Below are 21,899 nucleotides of genomic sequence, written 5' to 3' on the forward strand. Positions count from 1 at the left end.
CCCGGGGGCTCGAGAACGGAGACCTTGTCCTGCGCCGGATACAAGGAACGAAGGCCGGGAACAAGTTGACTCCGAAATGGGAGGGCCCCTTCCGGGTGGTGCAGGTAACCAGGCCGGGGGCTGTCCGGCTGGAAACCGAAGACGGTTGTTGGTGCCCAATAGTTGGAATATTGAGCACCTGCGCAAGTTCTACCCGTGAAGTGGCGGAGCCCGACCCTTAGGTGATGCCGCCAATGCATACCTCTCGAACTAGTGTAGCCGGGCAGCCTCCGCGTGTAAACCACTAGTTATTGTGAATAAAAGATAAGTGTTTGGCACCCGAGCTTTGAGTTTCCCCTATCTATTTGCATGTTCCTCTCTCTTCTGTCTCCTACCTTGAGTGCACAAAGGTGTCTTGCCACACTTGGTTGTGAGCAGGGGGCTGTTGGAGCCTCGAAAACGTAAACCCGTTGCCGGACCGTTCCGGCACGGGACATGCAGTTGCCGGGCTTCCCGCAACGTGCATCACTGGACATGCGGTTGCCGGGCTTCCCGCACCGCGCATCACGCGCAGCGTGCGCCGCGCAGTCGCTGCGCCTGAGAATTGACATGCTCACATCCAAGTCTGGCATCGACCCCTTTGTGCTCGGGGACTGGGAGGCAGGAGGGTTTTTCTTTGTGTTGCCTTGTGTATTTTCGTAAATCTCAAAAATTTTGCAGCACCTCGGGCCTGGTAAGAATCTAACCTGCAGGAGAAGATGGAATTTTGTGCACTGTGATGCCCGTGGGCTGCCCACGGGTCGCACCATGCACCGGTGCCTTGTGGTGCGGGATGACCGCAACACAAGAGGCTCACCGCACTCCCAGGCTTCTGACTCGGGAGGGCGCCGCCACGTGTACCGCAGTCGCTTGGCATGCGTGGTGGCGGAGACTGTACCGCGTTCCGAGGGAGGGGTGCCACGGGTTCTGCACGGGTCCGTCTCGTGCGGTGGCAAACCCCCCTCCCTCGCCTATAAAAGGCACGCCCAGCCATGGAACGGCTTAGAGCGAAGCCGGGTCCGTGGCTGTTAAGGCGGGTGATGCCACGGAGGCGTGATGGTGGTGCATACCATCAGCGCTTAGCGCCGACGGGTGCACTGCCATCGCGTCCCTGCTGCATCACCCCATCGAGCCAGCCCGAGGGGCGTCGCAGAAGCACGGTGGTAGTGCATGCCATCAGCGTCCTGCGCCGACGGGTGCACCACCGACGTGCTCCTGCCGCGCTCCCTCAACTGGGTGGCTCCTGGGCGAGGGTCGCCGCGGAGGCACTGTGGTGGTGCATCCCATCAGCGTCCGGCACCCCTCCATGGGACACCTCCGCAAGGAGCAGGGGCTGCTGCGGAGACTCTATGCTAGTGCATGCCATCCATGCCTTGCGCCGACGGGTGCACTATCATAGAGACCCGGCAGCATTCCCCTTGAGAGAGCCTTTTTCGGGCGCGGGTCGTTGCGAGGACGCTGTGATGGCGCCGGTGCCGGCGCCCGTCGCCACGTCCCTGCCGCGGCCCTCGAGCAGTTTTGCTCCCGGGCAACAAGGGCTGTCGCATCCCTTGGGACGAGCTCCCCAGAAGAATCCCCGATCGCGGGATCTGTCGCCGGGAGGCTATAACTTCCTCGCCATCCGTGCCCGCCACTCGGTGCGACGCAGCTGGCGGCGAGGACGTTATAGCCGTCTTGCGGCTGCTCCCGGGTGAAGTCCTCTTAAGCCAGGGTTCGTCCCTGAAGATGGGGGTTGCCGCGTGAGCGTGGTGGTAGCATCGTCGTCGGCGGGTGCCGCTGGCGGCGATCCTGCCCCCGCGCTCTTGCCGCATTCCTCAGAAGTCGTTTCCCTTGAACAGGTACCCAAGGTGGGTTCCTACCAAGGCAGTGCCCCAGCCGCACTTTACCGCCGAACATCATGAGGCATTGGACTGAACGGAAAAGCTAAGTGTCTGAACGCGAACGCTGAATTCACTAAGAGCTGAACGAAATTGAGTACTGCCTCGTTGGGCGTGGCCCCAGATCCTGCGCGTAGCCGGGGTGTTAAAAGGACGCTTGCGGGGAGAGTGCGCTCCCCGTGTGACTTCGTGGGTCCGTCCCGGAGGGGCACGGCTTGGAGTAGTTACCCCGCAAGTGGAGTGGCTCCCCGCTACCGCTTGGCCCCAGGTTGGCACCGCGGGTCCGTCCCGGGTCCCTGGTCTGGTCAAGGGTGAGGCGTGCGCGAGTTCCCGGCAACACAAGGCACAATGCGCAAAGGCTAAGGGAACCGTCCCGCGAGGCAACCCCGGGAACAAGGGACAAAAATTGAGCAAATTTAAAAATTGAACAAGTGCTGAATGATTACATGGACTAATCAAAAAGTGATTGTTCTAACGGCGCTAAGCGCCATACTTGCAGGAAGGCAAACTAGAGAAGATACACTAGGAGCAACGAGCGCGGCTGGGGGCTGCGGCAACTAGTTGTCGCCGTCTTCAGCCAGGGGGTCGGCAGGGAGATCAGGCTCCGGCTTCATCTGCATCCGCTCGACGACCTCGTCGACGAACTCGCGCACTGCTTGGGTGTGCGTGGGCTCGTCCTCGCTGTCGGACCAAGCGTCCAGCAGGGACTCGAAGGGAAACTCCGGGTCCCGGAGATGGATCCGCGGGAGGATTGTCCCGGCAACCTCCCAGGCACAGTTGGCGACTTCGTTGGCGCCATACTTGGCGATCCAGACGTCGAGCGCCCCAAGCTTCCCCACTAAGTCAGAGAAGAAGGGGATCAGCGTAGTGACATCCGTCCCGTCCACCTCCGGCCTGCAGCTCAAACTTGGGCAGCACGCACACTGCTTGGGTGTGCGTGGGCTCCGCGGTCTTTGCCGCAATCTCGTTGTCGGCTTTGGCAAGCTCCTCCCGGGCGGTGGCCAGCTCGACCTCGAGCCTGGCCGCCCTGTCCTTGGCTGAGTTGAGCTCAGCTCGTGCCGGGCCGCCGCTCCTGCCGCTTCCTCGGCGGCTTTGACTTGCACCTCCAGCATGATGCGGAGGCCTTGGATTTCGCCGCGGTAGTTGGCGATCAGGACGCTCTTCTCGTCCAGCCGGGCCTGGGCCGCCGCGACCACCTCGGCGTGTTCCTTCCTGGTCGCCTCGAGGGTGGCTGCCATAGAGTCGAGCCTCCCTTGGAGCTCCACGCGCTGGGCCTCCAGTTGCCGCTGGAGCTCGGCCTCCGGGACCACCGGCTCCCGGGCGTCCTACAAGGCCTACCGAGCCAGCCGCGCTTCTTTTTCAGCGAGGCGCGTCTCCTCGCGCAGCCAGGAGAGTTCGCGCCGTTCTCTCTCCACGGCCTCCCGTACCTCGTCGATCTGATTCTTGGCGGCGGTGTGGTGTCCCTCACCTCGTTGAAGGAGGTGACGAAGGCCAATTGCTGGTCCCTGACGGCATCCAGGAACCGGTGCCCCCGCTCGAAGATGCTCGGATCCCAAGTGAGGGGGTTCCAAGCGACCCCAGCGAGGGTGCCGAGGTCAGTACCGGGGAGTGCTGCCGAAGATGCTGAAGCCCCTGCTGCCGAAGTGGGGCTGGGCGCGGGGTCGCCAGCTTGCTCCCGGGAGTCCTGCTATCCTCCCCCGGCAACTTCTCCTGCACCTGTGCCCGAGGACCCCGGCGTAGGAGAAGTCTCCCTGCTTCCGGCGGGGGCTGCCTCCTGTCGGGCGACGGGTGAGCCCGCGCCGGCCGCGTCCGCAGTTGCGGGCGCGGCGTCGGGCGCAGTCACGGCAGCTGCGGTGCCCACTGCTGCCGCCCCGTCCACCGCGGCGGGGCTGGAAGTGAGAGCCGGTTCCGGCTCCACCCCAGCCCCCATGGCCTCGGCGACCGGGTCAAGATCAACCACGGTCGCACCCGCTCCTGTTAAGGGCGCACCTGTCCCTGCAACAACGAAGGGCATAAGGATCGGCGAAGAATGGCACTATTGGGGACACGCGAGGGAGACCAGCAAGGTTACCTGGTGCAGCCGCTTGGCTTGCCGGGGAAGCCTCCCCTGCCTCGCCTGTACCGGCAGGAGCGCCCAAGGGGCCTGCCGCGGGAGGGCTACCGCTCACTGCAGAAAGAAAAGGAAAGGTACGCTCATGAGTTTAGCTAACGACAATTGCTGTTGCAAAGAGGTGACAGAGACATACCTGCTGCCGGCCCTGCCTCCGTTGGGGCCGGGTCGCCAAGGGGCACGCCCGTGTCGCTACCGACCCCCACTCCGGTAGGATCGGCGGCGCCGCCGGTATCGGCGCGCACCTTGTTGCTTGGTGCGCCGGGCAGGGAATCGCTCCTCGCCCTCTTGCTGGCACACACCGGCGAAGAGGATTTTGGGGGGTTGCGCCGGAGCGCGAAGCCCTGGAAGACCCCCCGGGCAGGTGGCGCCGTGGGCGCCCGTGGAGTCGTCGTGGCCCGGAGAACTCCGAGTGCCGACGGGGAGGCCGCCGCGGTGCCGGAGGCCGAACTCGCGGAGGCCCCCGCTACCGGGGCGAAGGCCGTTGCCCGGGCACCGGCGACCCCCGCAGGCTCTGGCGCTGCCGGGGTACTGCCCGACGCCCCGGGACCGGTTGCCGCCGCAGTGCTGGTGGCTATCGCTGAGGCGGAAGCCACGGCTGAGACACCCGCGACCCCAGTTGCCGTGGATGCCGTCGAGGTGCCAGCAGGCACCCCTGACACAGTCGCCGCCGCCGGGTCGGTGGCCGTTGCTGGGGCGGACGGAGCAGTCGAAGAGAGGGCTGCGGCCGCTGCAAACGCCCTCGATCTCCTCACGATCAAGGGGGCGTTGTCGCTGCTTTCGTCGTCGTCGTCGTCCACGGCGACCGCCTCCGGAGGCGCAGCCACCTGGCCCGCCTCGTCGTCCAACGACTAAAGAGAGGGCCAGCTGGGCTCGGACCCGCCCCCGCTCTCCTCAAGCACTTGCTTCTCATGGGGCGCCCGCGGGGGAGCGTGCGGAGCCCGGGTGGGGGTGTTGTCCATCAACCCCCACTCATTGCAGGGCGGGAAGGCTCCGGCGATGTCGCTGAGCCCTGGGACGCCGGCATGGAGGGTGGAAACCCCCGGCGGCAACTCCGTTGACTGGAAGGTCTCGCCGGAGATTCCCTCACCCATGTCCTGAGGGTCTCGAAGTCCATGCCATCCCGCTGGAGGCGTGTCCTGTCTCCGGAGCCCGTGTAAATTCACGCGGGCCGGGAGCGCAGTTGCAGCGGGGCTAGGCGCCAATTGACGAATGTGCGTGCCACGTCCACATTGGTGAGTCCCGCTAGCCGCATCGCCTTGATCTTCTCCACGACGAGGAAAAGGTCGGCGTCGCGGTGGTATCTGTCCTGCCAACCGTTCTGGGGTAGCGGCAACTCCGTCGGCGGCTGGATGAACCCCTGGGGGTCCTCCACCCGGACCCAGCACCAGTTGGCCCGTCATTCTTTTTCGATCTTCTTCCCCGACCGGACGATGAACTCGGACTTCATCTGGTCGCGGGCGTGGAAGACCACCCCTGACGACATCGCCTTTGCGTTGTTGATGCGCGGGTAGAAATAGTGACGGAAGAGCCCCACCGACAGCATCACCGCCACGAACGCTTCGCAGAGGAACTGGAAGGTGGCAAGGAGGAACAGCGACGTGGGGTGGAGCTGCGCCACCCAAAGCTGGTAAGACTCCATCAGCGCGTGGAGGAAGAGAGAGAAGGGCGGCACCATGCCGCAGAGGAGGAAGCGCACGAACACCCGGAAATCGTTGTCCTGGTGCTCGGCGCCTGCCGGGAAGATTTGCGTCTCCCCGTGCTCGTTGAAGCTGGAAGCGACGGCACCCTGGAGCTTCCCCAGCGCTTCGCCGTTATAGCCGGGGCGGAAGAAGGCGACTGTGGCGCACATCTCCCGCCTCTTCTGGTCCTTGGCGGCGGCCGCCTTAATTGCCGCCTCACTCTTGCTTGTTGAGGCCCTCTTCGAGGTTTGGACCTCCTTCCCCTTTCTGCTGGTGGGAGGTGCCATGGGAAACGAAGGTGGAAGCTTGCGGGGGCGCGAGGACTCAAGAGTGCGGAAGAGGATGAGGATGAAGGCAATGGGGGCAGAGTATTGTTCCCCTTTTTGGCAGCAGTAATGGCTTTATAACGCCGGCCGTTAGGTAACGGCCGGTTCCGTACCCTACGGGTGCGTGGGGATAACTCCTAATCGTCAGGAATAATGTGCGGAGTGGTCTTAACTTCCCTATTTAGGGGGGGGAGTTAGGGCGGAAATCACGTGTCCACTACCCCGTTTGTAACGGCTCTGTACACGGGGCGGCGAAGGGACGCGGGCCCGCGACTGATCGGGGCCCACGCGTCGGTTAAGGGCGTAGCCCGGCAACCGACCTGGGGGAAGACTCTTCCGGGAACAGGTGATGCCGGCCCACGCCCGGGGGCTACTGTCACACCCGTGGCACCCGGGGTACCACCGCTGCGCGACGCGTGGGCCCCATTCTCAAGTTCCCGGGAAGGCTTCATCCCGGGCGGCGTCTATGAGCAGCCCGGCAAGCTACCAACCCGGAAGGGGCTAGCGGGGCTTCGGGGAACATTCCTGCCTGGGCACCTCCCGGGAAGCTGCTTCCCGGGGGAGGTTCCCGGGTGCTTCCCGGGGTCGACTTGCCGGGACAAGGGGTTCCCGGGCGCACGCCCCCGCCTCAGGCGTAGGGCCCAGTGGCCAGATTTACAGCGCCACGAGGACGCGTGGCGGACGTGGGACGCGCAGTCCCACCAGGGCAAGGAGTAAGGCGCACGGCTCAGTAACTGAGCCGACCGACGGGTTGTTACCTGTCCGATCGAAGGAATAGTGGCTGTGCAATCCTACTCTAGGGTTCTAGACCCCTAACGGCGGAGGTGGCGTCCATGCGCGCCACCAACTCACCGAGGGAGAGCTGGATGCCTCTCCGCTTGACATTTGTAGCCCATGCACCACGGCACCTCTGGCATCCCCTTAAGCATAAAAGGAGGACCCCCGCCAACGGTCTGGGGGTGGGGTTCTCGTTAGGTGGCTTAGCTCGGTTCAGTTCATTCGCATTCTTACTGGCATCAGCCGAGAATAGCAAGGAGCACTTAGCAAGATAGGGGTGAGACCATCCAGGGCCCCCTGGAAGGAGGAACTTGTAAACACTTGGTTTCGGTAAGAAATACAAGCTCAGACAAGCAGGACGTAGGGTTTTACACCTCCGGGTGGCCCGAACCTGGGTAAAAAACTCGCGTGCATGAGTTCTTTGCTTGCATGTGCCTAGGGTGTACTTCCCTTCGGCCTACGTACGCCGTCGGCCACGCCGGCGATCGCAGGAGCGATCCCCGACGCCCCTGCCGAACCTAAAAGGGGGGGTGCCAGCACGCTCCTGGTGTCGGAGCCCCGTGCGACGACAACCTGTCAGCATGCAGATTGGTTGCTTCCCTCACATGCATTTCAAGAATGAGCTGAACACCCACTTGAATGAATCTACACTTTCATCACCCATCAATGCAACACCAAATATCAATGAGAGCAAATGTTTACTGACACCGACAAATACCTCAAGGGGTAAGTGGAACTTGTTTGACTTGTATGTAGTGTCGAAAGTGATGCAGTTGCCGAAATCAGCATAGGCAGCTCTGTAGCTTGCATTTGTCCAGAAAATGTTATTTAGCCTGTTATCTTCGTCGACATGCACATCGTAGTAGAAGTTTTCATTTTCAGCTGTCATGTCATCAAAGAATTTGAACAGTTTTTGCACATCATCTGCAGACTCTTTGCGTGCATTCTTCGCTTTCCTGCAACACATGTGTGCACCAAATTTTCAGTCATTTGCTACTGTCAAATTCAACAACTAAATAATCATGCCAGCAAGGGGGTTTAGAACCATACGTACATGTTCAACACATCTCTATTATGGCAACCCAGCTTGTCACGGCCACCACTCAGCCTGGTAAGCAAACTCATGATGTTAACATGTTTGACGTTGCTCAATTGGAGGTCTTTTATGTAGTCCTGCAAGGTTGGGTTGACTCTTTTGTGTGAATGGAGGAAAACTAGCATGGGACGGACTGAGGGACAGCCGGTGGTTGTGCTCAAAGTGGATGATTTTTATGACCCAACCACCATCAGCATTCATCTTCACACCCATATGAGCCTTGCACCCAATTTTTTTACTTGCTCTGCCACGCTGCCGTTCGCCATCATGAACACTTGTCGTGTACTTACCCTCCCTGGTACACCACACATAGCGACGATATGCGTTGTGCTGGCTCCTCTTCAAACCGAAGCCTGTGTGCTTGGCGTATGCATTGTAGAATTCAAATGCTTCATCAAACGATCTGAAATGCTGCCCAATTACTGGTATCAGATTTTCCGGGAGGTCTGGTGCCTACAGGTTTTTAGCAAAATATTTTTTTTCATGCGTTAGTAACGTACTTACACAGAATTGTTTTATTTTTTTTTCTCAGGGAATTTACAGTGAACTTCCATTTTTTACTCAACTGAGATCACTTACGTGTGTAGCATTGTTGGGCTGTAGAAGTACCTTCCTGAAGATTGATGGGACTGGGAGGTGTGACATTTGCTTTGTGCAGCAACGGATCCCTAGGAGGCATATGACTTGAACCTTGATTTCTACCTGCATTTTCTTCCACTCGAGGCCTTTGCGAAGGATCCGTGTTTGACTCTTGCTCCTCCTCGGTGGCGGACTGCATAAATGTTCCGTATCTCTTTTTAACTGGCAAATGAACAGTTCTGTCGCTGTCTACGTCATTCGACCATCTTTCTGGAATGCGGTATACTGGCCTTTCGATAGTTATTTGCCCTTGACAAGCAATAGGTGAGCGTATTGTCTTAGCGGGACCAGACCAACACAACATCTCAACTTCCTCTTGTTGCACGGGCGACGTGGCTGGCTGCATGTGGACTGTCTGGGGGGGAGAGTGAACATATCTTTGTTGTTGAATGTGCTTGTATGCTGCCACACCCTCTAAACTTCTTCTACACCCAGCCTGCACCCCATTAGGATCTCTCTTTGCTTCTCACCTCTGTCAGGAACCCCCCAACCTTCATCATGTGAACTACCCATAAAAGGACATGTGAACTTCTAAACAGGGAATAGGTAACTCCTACCGTGTGAGAATAATTGAACTCCCACACAAAGGACATGTGAACTTCTGTCAAGCAGGAAAACATGGGAAGCAAGAATATTGGCCAGGAAATTTTTACAACCCAGATTAACAAGACCAATACACCCCTTTTTTTTGCAGTCTACCAGCGAGTGAACTCCCAAAAACTGAACAAGTGAACTCCCACACAAACGGCATGTGAACTTCTGCTAAGCAGGGAAATATGGGAAACAAGAGTATTTTTGTCAGGCAGTTTTTTTTGCCAATCCAGATCAACAAGGACTTTTTTGTTTTGCAGCGCACAAGCCAGTGAACCCCCCAGCCTGAACATGTGAACTCTTTATAAAAGTGCATGTGAACTTCTGTTAAGCAGCAAAATATGGGAAACAATTATTTTGGTGAGGAAGTTTTTGCCAAAACGATTAACAAGACTACTAAACTCATTTTTTCTGTAGCCTTCCAGTCAGTGAACCTCCCAATTTGAAGATGTGAACTCTCATAAAAAGTGCATGTGAACTTCTGTCAAGAATTAAAATATGGGAAACAAGATTTTTGCCAGAAAGGTTTGCCAATCTAGATTAACAAGACTACTAAACTCATTTTTTCTGTAAATCTAGATTAAGAAGACTACTAAACTCATTTTTTCTGTAGCCTTCCAGTCAGTGAACCTCCCAATTTGGAGATGTGAACTCACACAAAAAGTGCATGTGAACTTCTGTCAAGAATTAAAATATGGGAAACAAGATTTTTGCCAGAAAGTTTTGCCAATCTAGATTAACAAGGCTACTACGCCCCTGTTTTGCAGCGTACAAACTAGTGAACTTCGCAATTCGCATATGTGAACTTCCAGCGTACCATGGTAGGAAGCATCTTTGCAAGCGCCGTGGGGAAGAAGGAGGTGGCTACAGGGTCTCGTCGGTGGAGGTGGGGAGTTCACTAGTGAACTTCTCAAACTCGCACCTCCGCCGCCGTTCGCTCGGCCGCACCGGCGGGAAGGAGGTGGGCGGCACGTGGCGGCTGCCGCGGGCTCCCTCGCGTCGGCCTCCGTCGCCGCTCGCTCGCCCGCGTCGGGTGGGAAAGGAGGTGGTTGGGATCGGGGTGCTATGTTTCTCGAGATCTGGAGTGGTCGGGTCAGGGATGTCTAAATAGGGGAATAGTTCATGTTTAAGTTAAACAGGAACTCTTAACGTAGGTTCCTGTTTAGTCCTGCCCTATACATACATATATATGTATATGTACATATATATATGTATATGTATGTATATACATATATATATGTGTATATATATATGTATATGTATATATATATATATAAAATATTGTTTCCATAAAGTAAAGAACCAGAAACAGGCTCGCGAATACCATCAATATCTACTGGAGGGGCTGCGATTAAGGCGATAATAAATACAGAAGTTGCGGTCAATAAGGTAGGGATCATCAAAACACCAAACCATCCGATGTAAAGATGATTTTCAGTGCTAGTTATCCAGTTGCAGAAGCGACCCCATAGGCTTGTACTTTCGCGTCTCTCTAAAATTGCAGCCATGGTAATATCTTGGTTTATTCAAATTGCAAGGACTCCCAAGCACACATATTAACTAGAAATAATATAGATAATAGAAGGCTTGTTATTTAACAGTATAACATAGACTATATACCAATGTCAACTAAGTCAGCCCAAAGATTGGATATCCATATAACTAAATTAACCAAACCAAAAAAATTTGTAAATGAAGTGAGTCAAATTCCCGTGCTTTGCTACGAGATTAAGAATTTGTGGCTGTTGCTCATGTTTTTTAAAATTTCTGGTATATCTCAAAATATTAGTTTTGAATTATTTTTTAATCTTGAAAGTTATCAAAATCAATTAAGAATAGTCAAAAGATCATGATACGTATAAAATGAGTGGCAATTAGATGACTCTGTAACCATTAAGAGGTAGTATTGTTCGAGTGAACTCGCGACCACCAACTCAGATTTTTATAAGTGTAAAAAGATATATAGGGTTATCGATATCAGGACAATATGGTCTTCCGAAGAAAGTGCACACAGTTATTTTTCGGTGCATGAGTAGCTAGCCATCTTGCCCGAGTAGCCTGCTAACTGAAAGCCATGCATGCATGCATGTGGTGCGTTTTCAGGTCGCCTGCTCTCAAGACCCTTCGCCTCACGGAGTGCGACTACATCACCGACGAAGTGTTCATCCAGGTGATGAAAGAGATGCCTCTGGTAGAGCTGCGTTGCCTCGAGATCGATGAGAGTGGGATCACTGGCGAATGACGGCCATCCTCGACGGTTGCCCGTGCTTCGAGATCCTCAAGATGCACAACTGCTACGAGATCCAGCTGGACTAGCTACGACGACGACCTGCGAGCGAAATGTGAGAAGATCAAGGATGATCGTGATTCCGATGGCCCGTCCCCTTCGGATTATCAGTACTATGGTGATCATCTCGATCGATCTTGGATGCCGGGGTTCTCTCATTATTCTAGTGATCCTGACAATGATCTTGGGTATCATCCTCATTTTTGGTTCAACTTAAATTCTGACAATGATTCTGATCATTCCGATGGGAATTGGTAGACACTGAGCTATTGGAGGCAAAATGAGAAAAACAAATAAATCTTGGATTACATCAGAACCATTCGTATGCAATGTCATGTACGGAGCAATGTCTAGTCCAATTTTGTAAAAAGGAGTGGGATCCATTGCATACGCAAACGGAAAACCATTTATATGCAATGTCATGTACGGAGTAGCTTTTTTTAACGGATTTTATCCAGAGCGTTTCTACTTGCATGAACCTACTTTTGATTCATCTGACCGTCTAGTATGCTTTGTGATCTGTGCATGCTTTCTATTTTGTGTTGGTTATACTCCAATCAAATAGGTGTGTCCGTCCAATCAATCTGTACTATTTGTACGGATCCCAAGTCCTTATACCCTGCAGAATACTCCTCACCAGCGGCAGCCCCATGCCCTAGCCTTATCGGATTAATTTAAAAAAATTCCATTTGTAAGCAGAAACATGCATCAGATCATGAACATCTACACCGTATCATAACAAGTGTGTGTTCCCACTCCTAATCTGGAATAGATATGATAACATGGCAACTAAACCAGTAAGGGCGTGTTTGGTTTCCCTGAGAACCAGCGACTGCATCGCAGCCATGATACAGCGCGCTGGATGCATGCACGGGGGCTGCGAGTCTGCTCTGCATCGGCCTGTTTGGATCTGCTGCACCGATCCGCTGCATGCGGGCGGCGGCAGCCGGCGAGCGGATCGGAGAGGCGAGGCGAGCGAGCGGTGCCGAGGCTCCTCTGCCAGGGCGACGCTGCTGCGAGGTGGGGCGGAGCTTGGAGGATGAGGAGGAGCAGTAGATGTCTGCCGGCGGCGGGATTTGTAGAGAAGCTTGGCCGGCGGCTGGTTTTGAGGAGGAGCTCGGCCAGCGGAGGAATTCGAAGAGGATCTCAGCCGGCGACGCGATTCTAGAGTGGAGCTTGGTCGGCGACGCGATTCGGAAGAGGAGCTAGGCCGGCGGCGGGATTCGGGAGAGGAGGGGCCAGAGCAGCGCACCGGCGGCGGCGGAGGGGGCGGCGGCGCGGGCAGCGCACGGGTGGCGAAGGAGGCGGCGCGCAGGTGGCCAGAAGGGGCGGCGCGCGGGAAGATGCGAGCGAGAGAGAGAGAAGACGCGAGGACGACGAAGCTGCAGCTAAAAAACGCCCGATTCGGGCGTTCCTCGCGTGCAGGCTGAGGACCCCTTTTTTGCAGCTCGGGTGCAAGGCCCAGGTGCAAGCAGGGAAACCAAACGGTCCGTTTTTTGAAGCTCGGATGCGGGCCAAGCCGCAGCAGTGAAACCAAACACGCCCTAAGTCTCTGTCCAGGGGGGTTCGGGACATCTTACCTTCTCTCAAGTCCAGAATTTGCAATCACATAAGATCGATTTTCTGCAGCATCAGAGTGTGACAACATCAACGCATTCAATGCACTTAGAAGAACAGAATCTGTCACTGTATATCAATTTGAAGAGATACTACCCTTCATGAGGGCCCTGCTTTGCCAAATGACTACTACGTCAAGAGTTTTAGGGCTATCTGATATATATATTTAAATATACACACACTAAATAGGAACCTATCTAAGAACTATTCATGTTTTAGGCACCCACGCACAGTCCCGAACCTTCACTCCCAAACTCGGCGCGGGCGACCGAGCGGCGGCGGAGGTTGACGCAAGGGAGCATGCGGCGGAATCGGCAAGATACCTCCCGTCGCGGGCGAGCGGACCTTCTTCTCCTTCGCGGACGAGCGAGCGGCGACGGAGGCAATCAGCAAACGGTATTTCTACGATATATTTTGAACCGCTAGTCGGAATGATGCAAATGGTATGGCGTTGGAAAGCTATGAACTAAGGCACAACTTTTTCGTTTATAAGGGTTTTGCTATTTGTTTACGGTTTAAGAGTAGTTTAAATTACCGTCTGCTGAAATACGACCAAACAAAAAACAGCGGACGTTATTTCTACGATATATTTTGAACCGTTTGTCGGAATGATGCAAATGATACGGGTTGGAAAGCTACGAACTAGATGCAACCTTTTCGTTTATAATGTTTTTGCTAATTACTTACGGTTTAAGAGCAGATTTGAAATTACCGTCCGCTGTCAGAATCACTGCTCATACTGAAAACATATAAATTCAGGACAGCAATTATTTTCATAATTCTAAACAAAAACATTCTAAAGTGTAATACAAAAGAACCATTTAAAGAACAGAACTGAACCACATCTTTAGTTGCATCCCAGGACAGGACCTGCTGCATAGTTGTATCTTCACCAATCAGCTAACAGATGAGGTTGTTAGCTTCACCACTAACCAACCAAGCTATCTTTGTGTGGCAAACGATGAGGTTGTTACTTTGCACCACAAAATCACACAATTTTTAGAAGCCATTTTTTCTACAGAACAATTCTGCAGACAACAACGGGAACCCAAAATTCCAGCAAAACTAATCGACACAAATCAGACGAAAGCCCCTAACATTGGGGAAACGGGGTTGGGGGGTTGGGGAGGGGGGATCGAAATCTCACCGGTCTCCGAGGGAGAGGAGGAAGTTGCGTTGCCGGCGCTCTCGCCCCAGAAGGCCTCGCACCTCCCCTAGCTACGTCGCACGGCTTCCCGCGCCATCGCGTCGAGCTTGTTGAAGTGGGCGGCGTGGCCGCGCATGTCGATCCGGCGCCACAGCTCGGGCTCGTCGCTCGCCGCGCGGAACCATGCGCGGGAAACCAGGCCGGCGCCCATCAGGATCTCGACGGCGTCGAGCTTGTGCAGGAGCGCGGAGATCACGTCCAGCGACAGCTCCGCCCAATCCCTCTCCTCTGTTAGAATTTGGGTGTTGCTTAATATTCCAACATCCTCCACCGGGGGGCGGCAGTCCGCGGGTTGCTTCCGCTGCGTCTTCCGCGGCGGCGACCGCCTCGACGGCGGCGGGAGGAGGAGGGCATCGCGCCGGGCTGGGAAGGCTTGGTTCCGAGGGAGGAGGAAGACGCGGGAAGGAAGGGACGGGGAGCAGTTTCGGGAGTCGGTACATCGTGGGATCGTTACGGGCCTTTGGGCCCGTTTCTAGCCCCGGGGACGGGGCCAAGGGATTTTTGGGCCTACTTTGAGCCCGCCCCAATGGGTTCTTACAGCCTGAGCTCACTATTAAGTGCATTCTTGCATTCTTCGGCCCATCTCGGCCAACAGAGAAATTACCGTTCCCAGAGATACTTACTGCAGTGCACCTGCCAAAATCGATGCCTACAAAAAACTGAATTCTATCATAGTGCGGTATACCTCTAAGTACCATACCCTGAGTATACCTGGGCAAATCTCGGGCCAGGCGGGGCCGAAATCCTGAAAATATGCCATTTAAGCATTAAAATAATTATTTTTGAAATAAATAAATGATTTTTTATACCCATTTTTCTTAAAAAAAATACCGTTTTTGTCATTTCGGACTTTTTCGGGCTTTTCGGGCCGGGCTTGGGACTGCAAACTGAGGCCCGAGCCCGGCCCGGGACGTCGGGCTTTGGGCCGGACCACCATGCCCAGGTATAACCCTGAGTCCCTGATTTGGGCAAAACCCAAAAAACCAGAGGCATCCGAAACAACAAAGAAATGTCTCTTAACAGAGAAGAAAAACATGAGGAAAAAAAAGAGAGGCAAGCGACAAGACTTATTTGGTACAGCAGGGCAATATTAACATGAGATCACAAGCATCGAAACAACCATAGTGTCAGTCAGCTAACAGGATGTACATAATAAAACCTCCGCAAAATAGATACCCATGGACAAGCTGTACAAAGAATAAAACCCGAAACATACACCATCTCAACAACGAACGGCGACAACCAAGCAGATGCGCCAGAAGTTGCGTGAAAAGAGCACAATCTCAATTTGACTATAGACAGTACATAACACCAACCGGCGACAACCAGCTGCCATTTTAGAAACCCAAGGACATGCTTTATGTGCACCACAAAAATTTCTGGCAAGATCATCTCCTAGCCGAGTTCCCGTGTCTTTGGCTGCGGAAGTAGCTGAGAAGAGCTTGCGCCTGCAGCAACAAATACTTAGCATGAATCATTTACATGTATGCTATATTTTCTAGTTATAAGAAATATGATGGGGATGACACCATACCATACCTTTTCTCTTGCTCGTGGAGTTCCTGACTGTGACAGTGCAACTAAAGGGGGCACCGCACCCTCTTGAAGAACTATGTTGCAGAATCTGTTGCTGTTTGTGCAAAGCTGAAACAATGCCGCAGCAGCATTTTCCTTCCCTCTAGCTGAACCCAGTTCAACAACTTCAACAAGGGACGGAATGCCACGGGCCTGCCCAATCGCAGTCCTCCCTTCTGGTATCGTAGCAAGATTTGACAAGACAGCTACAGCTTTGTCAACCATTCCAGCAGCAGGGTCCATGAGATCAACTAGGTGCTTCACAGCCTCAGCTTGCACAATACGACCCTTGTTCTCATGGAGTATGGATAAGTTAAACAATGCAGTAGCTGCATCTTTCTTTCCTCGCGGGGTCCCGTTTCCCAGCAAGTCTACAAGAGGCTTGACGGCACCAGATCGTCCAATTCTCAATTTGTTTCCTTCAATAAATGTGAGACTGAATAAAGTAGCTGCAGAATTCTCTTTAGCTTCAGGGTTCCCTGTTTCAAGGACGTGGATAAGAGGTTCAACAGCATCAGCATTTGCAATTGCAATCTTATTGTTATCGTTGATTGACAAATTGAGGAGGGCTGTCACTGCATTTTCTTGGATTTTGGCATCTGGCGAATGAAGAAGACCAACCAGTATGTTTATAGCCCCATAATTTGCAATGACAATCCTGTTCTCCATGTTGTGCTTTGCTAGAAGGCGAATCTCTGATGTTGCTGATCTCTGAACTTCAATGGAATCGATCCTCAAATCATTGATTAGCCTGCTAACCTGACTCTCGATGGCAGAAAGATCACTCCGAGCATCCATGGATGGGGAAGATATTATTCTGGGAAATCCCCTGTCAGATGATTGCCGGCTAACAAATTGCCCTCTCATGCGGACATCACCCAATCTTGGTAGGATTACCTTTTCCCTTTGGGCCGAAGAGGCTGAAGACCCACCATCTGCAACCTCTCCAGATGCATTGCTACTGTAATTTGTCCTATCACTTAGAACTCTCATCAACCCCTTTTCCATGTCACATCCCCCACCAAGCTGGCCGCTATTAGGAACACTACCATACACCGAAGAACTGCCTACTTGGTCCTGTGAATCCATGTTCACATCAGATGCTTGAAATGTGTCCTCTGTTGATTGTTCTGAAGTTTGTACGTTAGAAGAACCAGCATGTCTATCTCCCAAACTATCTCTTGAATCAGATATTGCAAGAGATAACCTTGCAATATCTGGTGCGGAGCCATTTGTGTATTCTGAAGATTGATTAGTGGAGGTCTCATGACCAGGGCGATTCACAGATGCATCAAAGTTCTGATGGACTACACTGTGGGGAGGAGACGCTCTATCCAAGACTCTCATATATAGGTCAGTTTCTGGGGACCCAGGAATATTGTTAGCCCTAGCTACACTAGGATGTAGGGGGCTGTTGCCTGTGGCACCCAAATCTTGAGTGGTGGAGGCTGCTGAAGGGAAGTTCAGCTTCAAGGATTTCACAGGATCAGGTAGCTTAATGTCATTCAACTGACACCAGTTAGCTATAAAAGCTTTCACAGTATAGTTAGGAATTAAATTGGAGTGATTAATCCTTTGGCGTGTCTTTGGGCAGATAGTAAAACCCTCATCAAGCCACAACTTGATATAAACCCGCTCATAGGTCTGACCAGATGCTACAATAACAGGATCAGACATCAGCTCCAGGGAAAGCGGGCAACAAAAATCACCAGGAACGGACACCGGATAAGTGCTAAGCAACTTTGTTTCTCTGAGAAGGCGATCATGCATATAATTGACCATTGGGATCATCTGCTCAACTAGATCCAGTTCTTCACGGTTCTCACTTCGAATTGCCCTTGCTTTGAGATTCTCGAGGGAAAGAGCTTCCATGTATAATTCAAGGTTAGTTGACAGGCTCAATGAACTCGATACTTTCAAAAGATTCTTAGGACTTTGTGTGTCCATTGTAAGCTCTATTGCAACCTCCTTCACCAAATCAAACATGTGCTCATAATTTATGTCCTGGAGTTTCTACAACAAATCCAACATCATAGATGAGAAACATGAGTTGGATGCAGAAGAGACATCAATGCTACAAATAGTAATAATAAATTACTGCATCCAGTTCCGAAAAACTGACGTTTTAGATATGATTTCAGATAGCGAGGCGAGGTTAACTAGGGTTTACTGACCATTCTGCCACAATTAAGTCATCATTTCAAAGTTATAACATTTTATAGGAAAGTTGTCTAGTCTGCTTGGTAGATGCCCGTTACTCCCAGCCAATAGGTGTTGGGTTCAGTTGGTTGTGCTTGCGATAATTTTATTTTACCTTTTTTTGCTGCACAAGCAAAACCTTTCACATAGGTGAAGAGCGAGCTTTCAGAATAGACGTGAGCAGTTCAAGCCTTAATTTCATGTATGATTCATATCAATACTAGGGGCAAAACAAACCAAGTACCTCTTTAAATCCCTCAACGGCAAGTTTTCATGCACACATAATTATGTTTTCGTGAACTGGAGATAGGAAAGAATAACTATACTATGTAAAGGTTTGCGTGAATTTTCCATTACCTCAATGCAGATGCAGGCACAACCAGTTAGAGAAGGTAATAGAGAATTAGCAAGCTGGCACAGCTGAAGGGTGAATCCCTGAATATCTGAGATCACCGATTCAATTTGCCAAACCTGTTTAAAGTAATTCAAGCATACTGAATCAGAAGAGTATCAAGCTGCTATCTAAAGAGCTATACATCCTGATAGACAAAGAAAGTGATGTGTGATGTTTGAATAAAATAACTCCATAACACCAGTAACAATCAGAACCGACTTAAATCAGCTCAAAAGCTAAAAAGGCTCCAACTATTTGCATCGAATTCAACATTAAATAGATATCCAGTAGCAAAACGAAGAAGTTTGTACCAAACATAAAATTGAATGACCTTTCGACCAATAAAACCGATAGGACAGGATAAGACCAGAAGAGTCAGAACACAGGTCACAAAAAAAGCAACTTGCCGAAGTTCCTCCATAAAGGACAGCATATAGCTTCAGTACAATTCCCAAATTTCCCTTTTGTTTATTTTGGGTTTATACACTATCTAGTTTAAGAAATGCTGCTTACCAAAGAATCGTGACATGAGCTGGTAAAATGTCAAATACTGCTGGGGATCTCTTTGTTTATTTTGGCTTTGTACGCTATCTCACTTAGCTGTTACTGACATGAGCTGGTAAAAGTATCAAACACAGCTGGGAAACCTTTTCAGTGAGGTTATTTTACACAAGAATTAGAAGTTTATTCAACATAAGAAATGACCTATCACAGTCTAAAGAGTGGGTGACTCAAAACTTCAAAAAACATGCTTCAACTAATTAAGTGCATATTGATATGGTTTAGCCTGGATAAGGGTCTAAAGAACAGGGATAGAACACTTGCCCTCATCTGCCTACACTCCTACAGAACCTAATACCTGTCATGGTAGCGAAGCTCTGAGCCTTAGTTGAACTATTTGATTACTCACTATTGGATAAAAGAGTTACATGACACTAGGACAGCACTCTATATTGATACAGAAGCAAGATCGCAACACAATTCCGGACTGAACCTTAACTCTATTTCACTTCAGACTATTCTAGTTGAAAAAACATATCCAACACGAATACTTCCTTATATCCAAGTGTTCCCAATCCTGTGTCTACACACCCTACACGAGTGCACACATGGGTCTGCAATTCTGATGGATCCACAAGACCACAACATAACACATGTATTGTTCCAACAACTCCAACAATTTCAATAATCAAGTCCCCTGAGTTGAAAACTAAATGGTGACACTAGAACAACACAGGACATTAGTCACCAGGAAATAATGAAGCAACCTTCTGCACAATAAGACAACTAATTGCCTTGTATCTCTAAACAAAGTATGTCAGGTGGATAGACTTACTAATTTGCGCCAGCTATCTTATTTATGAAAGAATATTATATGAAAAGGTAGCGTGAGCAAGTGAAATGTGCATACAAAATATATTTTGCTGGTCGTTTGTTGCCAGTTCCCAATAAGCCCTGAAGCTTCATTGACAGCAGTGTCAAGATCCCTTAACACCTCATTGGGTTGCTCTTCAGGAGACTTGCATAGATCTTCTATGAGAGGTCTCACAATGCTTGAGATATCGCATACATTTTGGCAGTACTTCTGAATAGGCTTGGGTCTTGCAGTAGAGCCATCGGAAGTTAAGAGACTAAGATGTGAGATACTATTGAGCAAAGTCCTTGGAGAGAAATTCTCCATCAACCCTGTGAAAAGATCCATATGTTTAGGAGTAAGATAACATGAATACCAAAATAGATCCATATATGTTGGTGAATATGCATCAGCTGTGTGGTGTATTAGAACTTCTCATAGAAACAAAGTATCATGCTCATGATTATAAGTTCTGATCATAAGTATCTGATTAGGCAGGGTGAAAACAAGAAACATAAGCTGTGTATTGATCTCTTTTTCATCTTCATTTTGACCTCTCTGTTTAATCCGCTCCGTCTGCATATCTTGATTGTGGACTCAATTAAATGTGTTTTGGCATAATATATGGCAGTTTAATGTAGACTGAGTACAATCATGAAGCAACACTGGACGTAATTTTTCAGGATATTCGCCCAAACTTTCACAACAGCGGGAAATTAAATCATTCACCTATAGAATTCTACACCAAACAATAGCCAAATGTGGCCCTAATGGACCAACAACAGTAAAGAAAAACGCCTATTTTATATATCATCGGATCATATTGTAAAAACAAAACTCAATACCCTAAAAAACACCTCATCACCTTGTCGCGGAACGAGAAAAGAGGTAAAAATCAACCGTAGTCCGGAGGATCGTCGCCAGGTTCCTTCGACGAGCCTGCATGGCCACCGGCAATCACCGCCACTTCGGTCGCCAGGATGAGCTTTGCCGCCAAAGTTCACCACGAGTTCGACGGGAGATGAAGAGACTAGAAGGAGTCGACTAGGGTGTGGGCCGCCCGTGGGATTTGCATTCTCGGTGTGAGCCCGGCCCAAAAGCCCGGAAAAAGCCCAAGATGGGGTAAACTCAATATTTTTTTTGGGAAAATAGGTATAAAAAGTCATTCATTTACCCCGAAAATGATTATTTTAATGTCTAAAATGCTACTTTTCCAGGTTTCAGGCCGGGCCCGGGCCTGGGATTTTCTGGTCGAGCTTTGAAGCCAGCCCGAAACCCGGCCCGGGGTTTGCCCAGGTCTCGATCGCAGGTTGATGAAATAAGGGCTCGAAGGGGTTCTGTGCAAATTCGCATAGGCTATCTTACAGTTGAGCCCCTCTGGTGGGTCCCACTTAGTCCACATCATCAGCGCCACGTGGCAAGTTAACCACCAGTTAAATCCGGCAAACCTCAATTTGGACCTCGGTCGAGTTTTGCAACTTCGAGGACTAAACTGATCACCCGTGCCAGTGCCAAGTCCAGGACCCGCAATGTCATTTCCTCTGACTAAAAGTTACTGGAGGAGAATCATGGATGACGAACTGCTCATACCTCGGAAACCAGTGACCGAAATCGCGGGCTGGAGTTGAGGCAGCAGGCACGCGCGCGAGGAAGGAGGGGGTTGAACGGAGCGGGAGCGGCGATCGATGGCCGCGCCGCCGCGGAGGAGGAATGTTATGTAGTGCACGGGGCGGGAGCTCAGATCACCTTTGCTTTCGGGGTGAAAGGGGTCGGTGCAGGGGGCCGTCGTCAGCAGCAGCAGATGGACTCCAGCGGCGGCGGACTCCGGCGGGAAGGGGAGCGGGTACCGGCGGCGAAACCCTAAGCGACGCCGCCTCTGATGCTCGAGAGCTCGATGCGGAGGGGAAATCGGAGGAGGGTGGGGAGAATGGGGGCTTCGACAAACAGGCACAGGAGCCCCCCCTGTTCTGTTCGGAGACAAAGAGAAGAAGAGGTCGTCGTCTCCTCGTATGGGATGCGCGTCGGAAGACTTGGAACGAAGACTCGGAATGTTCTGAGCTTGTGCACTTGACTGGACTACAGGACTAGTTGAAAGCTTTTTTGTTGTTGTTGTTGTTGACAAACGAAGGACTAGTTGAAAGTTGCGAGAC

At 51.7% G+C, this 21,899-nt stretch overlaps 1 protein-coding gene across 3 annotated transcripts; it reads right to left on the reverse strand.

Moving 5' to 3' along the window:
• Positions 1–15,283: 15,283 nt before the first annotated feature.
• Positions 15,284–21,825, reverse strand: LOC100823278 (U-box domain-containing protein 4). Of its 3 annotated transcripts, none has more exons than XM_024462279.1 (5): positions 21,496–21,825; positions 19,807–20,081; positions 18,359–18,472; positions 15,767–17,815; positions 15,284–15,675 (listed from the first exon to the last, which is right to left on the reverse strand). In XM_024462279.1, exons 2-5 carry the CDS (start codon positions 20,074–20,076, stop codon positions 15,616–15,618), a joined length of 2,493 nt encoding a protein of 830 aa, XP_024318047.1. In that variant the 5' UTR covers positions 20,077–20,081; positions 21,496–21,825; the 3' UTR covers positions 15,284–15,615. The 3 variants fall into 3 exon arrangements, with proteins under 3 accessions (XP_024318047.1, XP_024318046.1, XP_024318045.1); XM_024462278.1 differs by having other exon boundaries at positions 21,340–21,825; XM_024462277.1 differs by lacking the exon at positions 21,496–21,825 and having other exon boundaries at positions 19,807–21,288.
• Between the last annotated feature and the right edge of the window lie 74 nt (positions 21,826–21,899).

The sequence above is a fragment of the Brachypodium distachyon genome, chromosome 3 (assembly GCF_000005505.3).
Source record: "Brachypodium distachyon strain Bd21 chromosome 3, Brachypodium_distachyon_v3.0, whole genome shotgun sequence".
NCBI lineage: Eukaryota > Viridiplantae > Streptophyta > Magnoliopsida > Poales > Poaceae > Brachypodium > Brachypodium distachyon.

Excerpts from the sequence above, each read along its gene's own strand:
- LOC100823278 (XM_024462277.1), bottom strand. The coding sequence starts at position 20,139 with ATGGATCTATTTTGGTATTCATGTTATCTTACTCCTAAACATATGGAT. Across the intron at positions 18,473-19,806 it reads CGACCAGCAAAATATATTTT|GTTTGGCAAATTGAATCGGT; the intron begins GTATGCACATTT and ends TACTTTAAACAG. Across the intron at positions 17,816-18,358 it reads GTGCCTGCATCTGCATTGAG|AAACTCCAGGACATAAATTA; the intron begins GTAATGGAAAAT and ends GATTTGTTGTAG.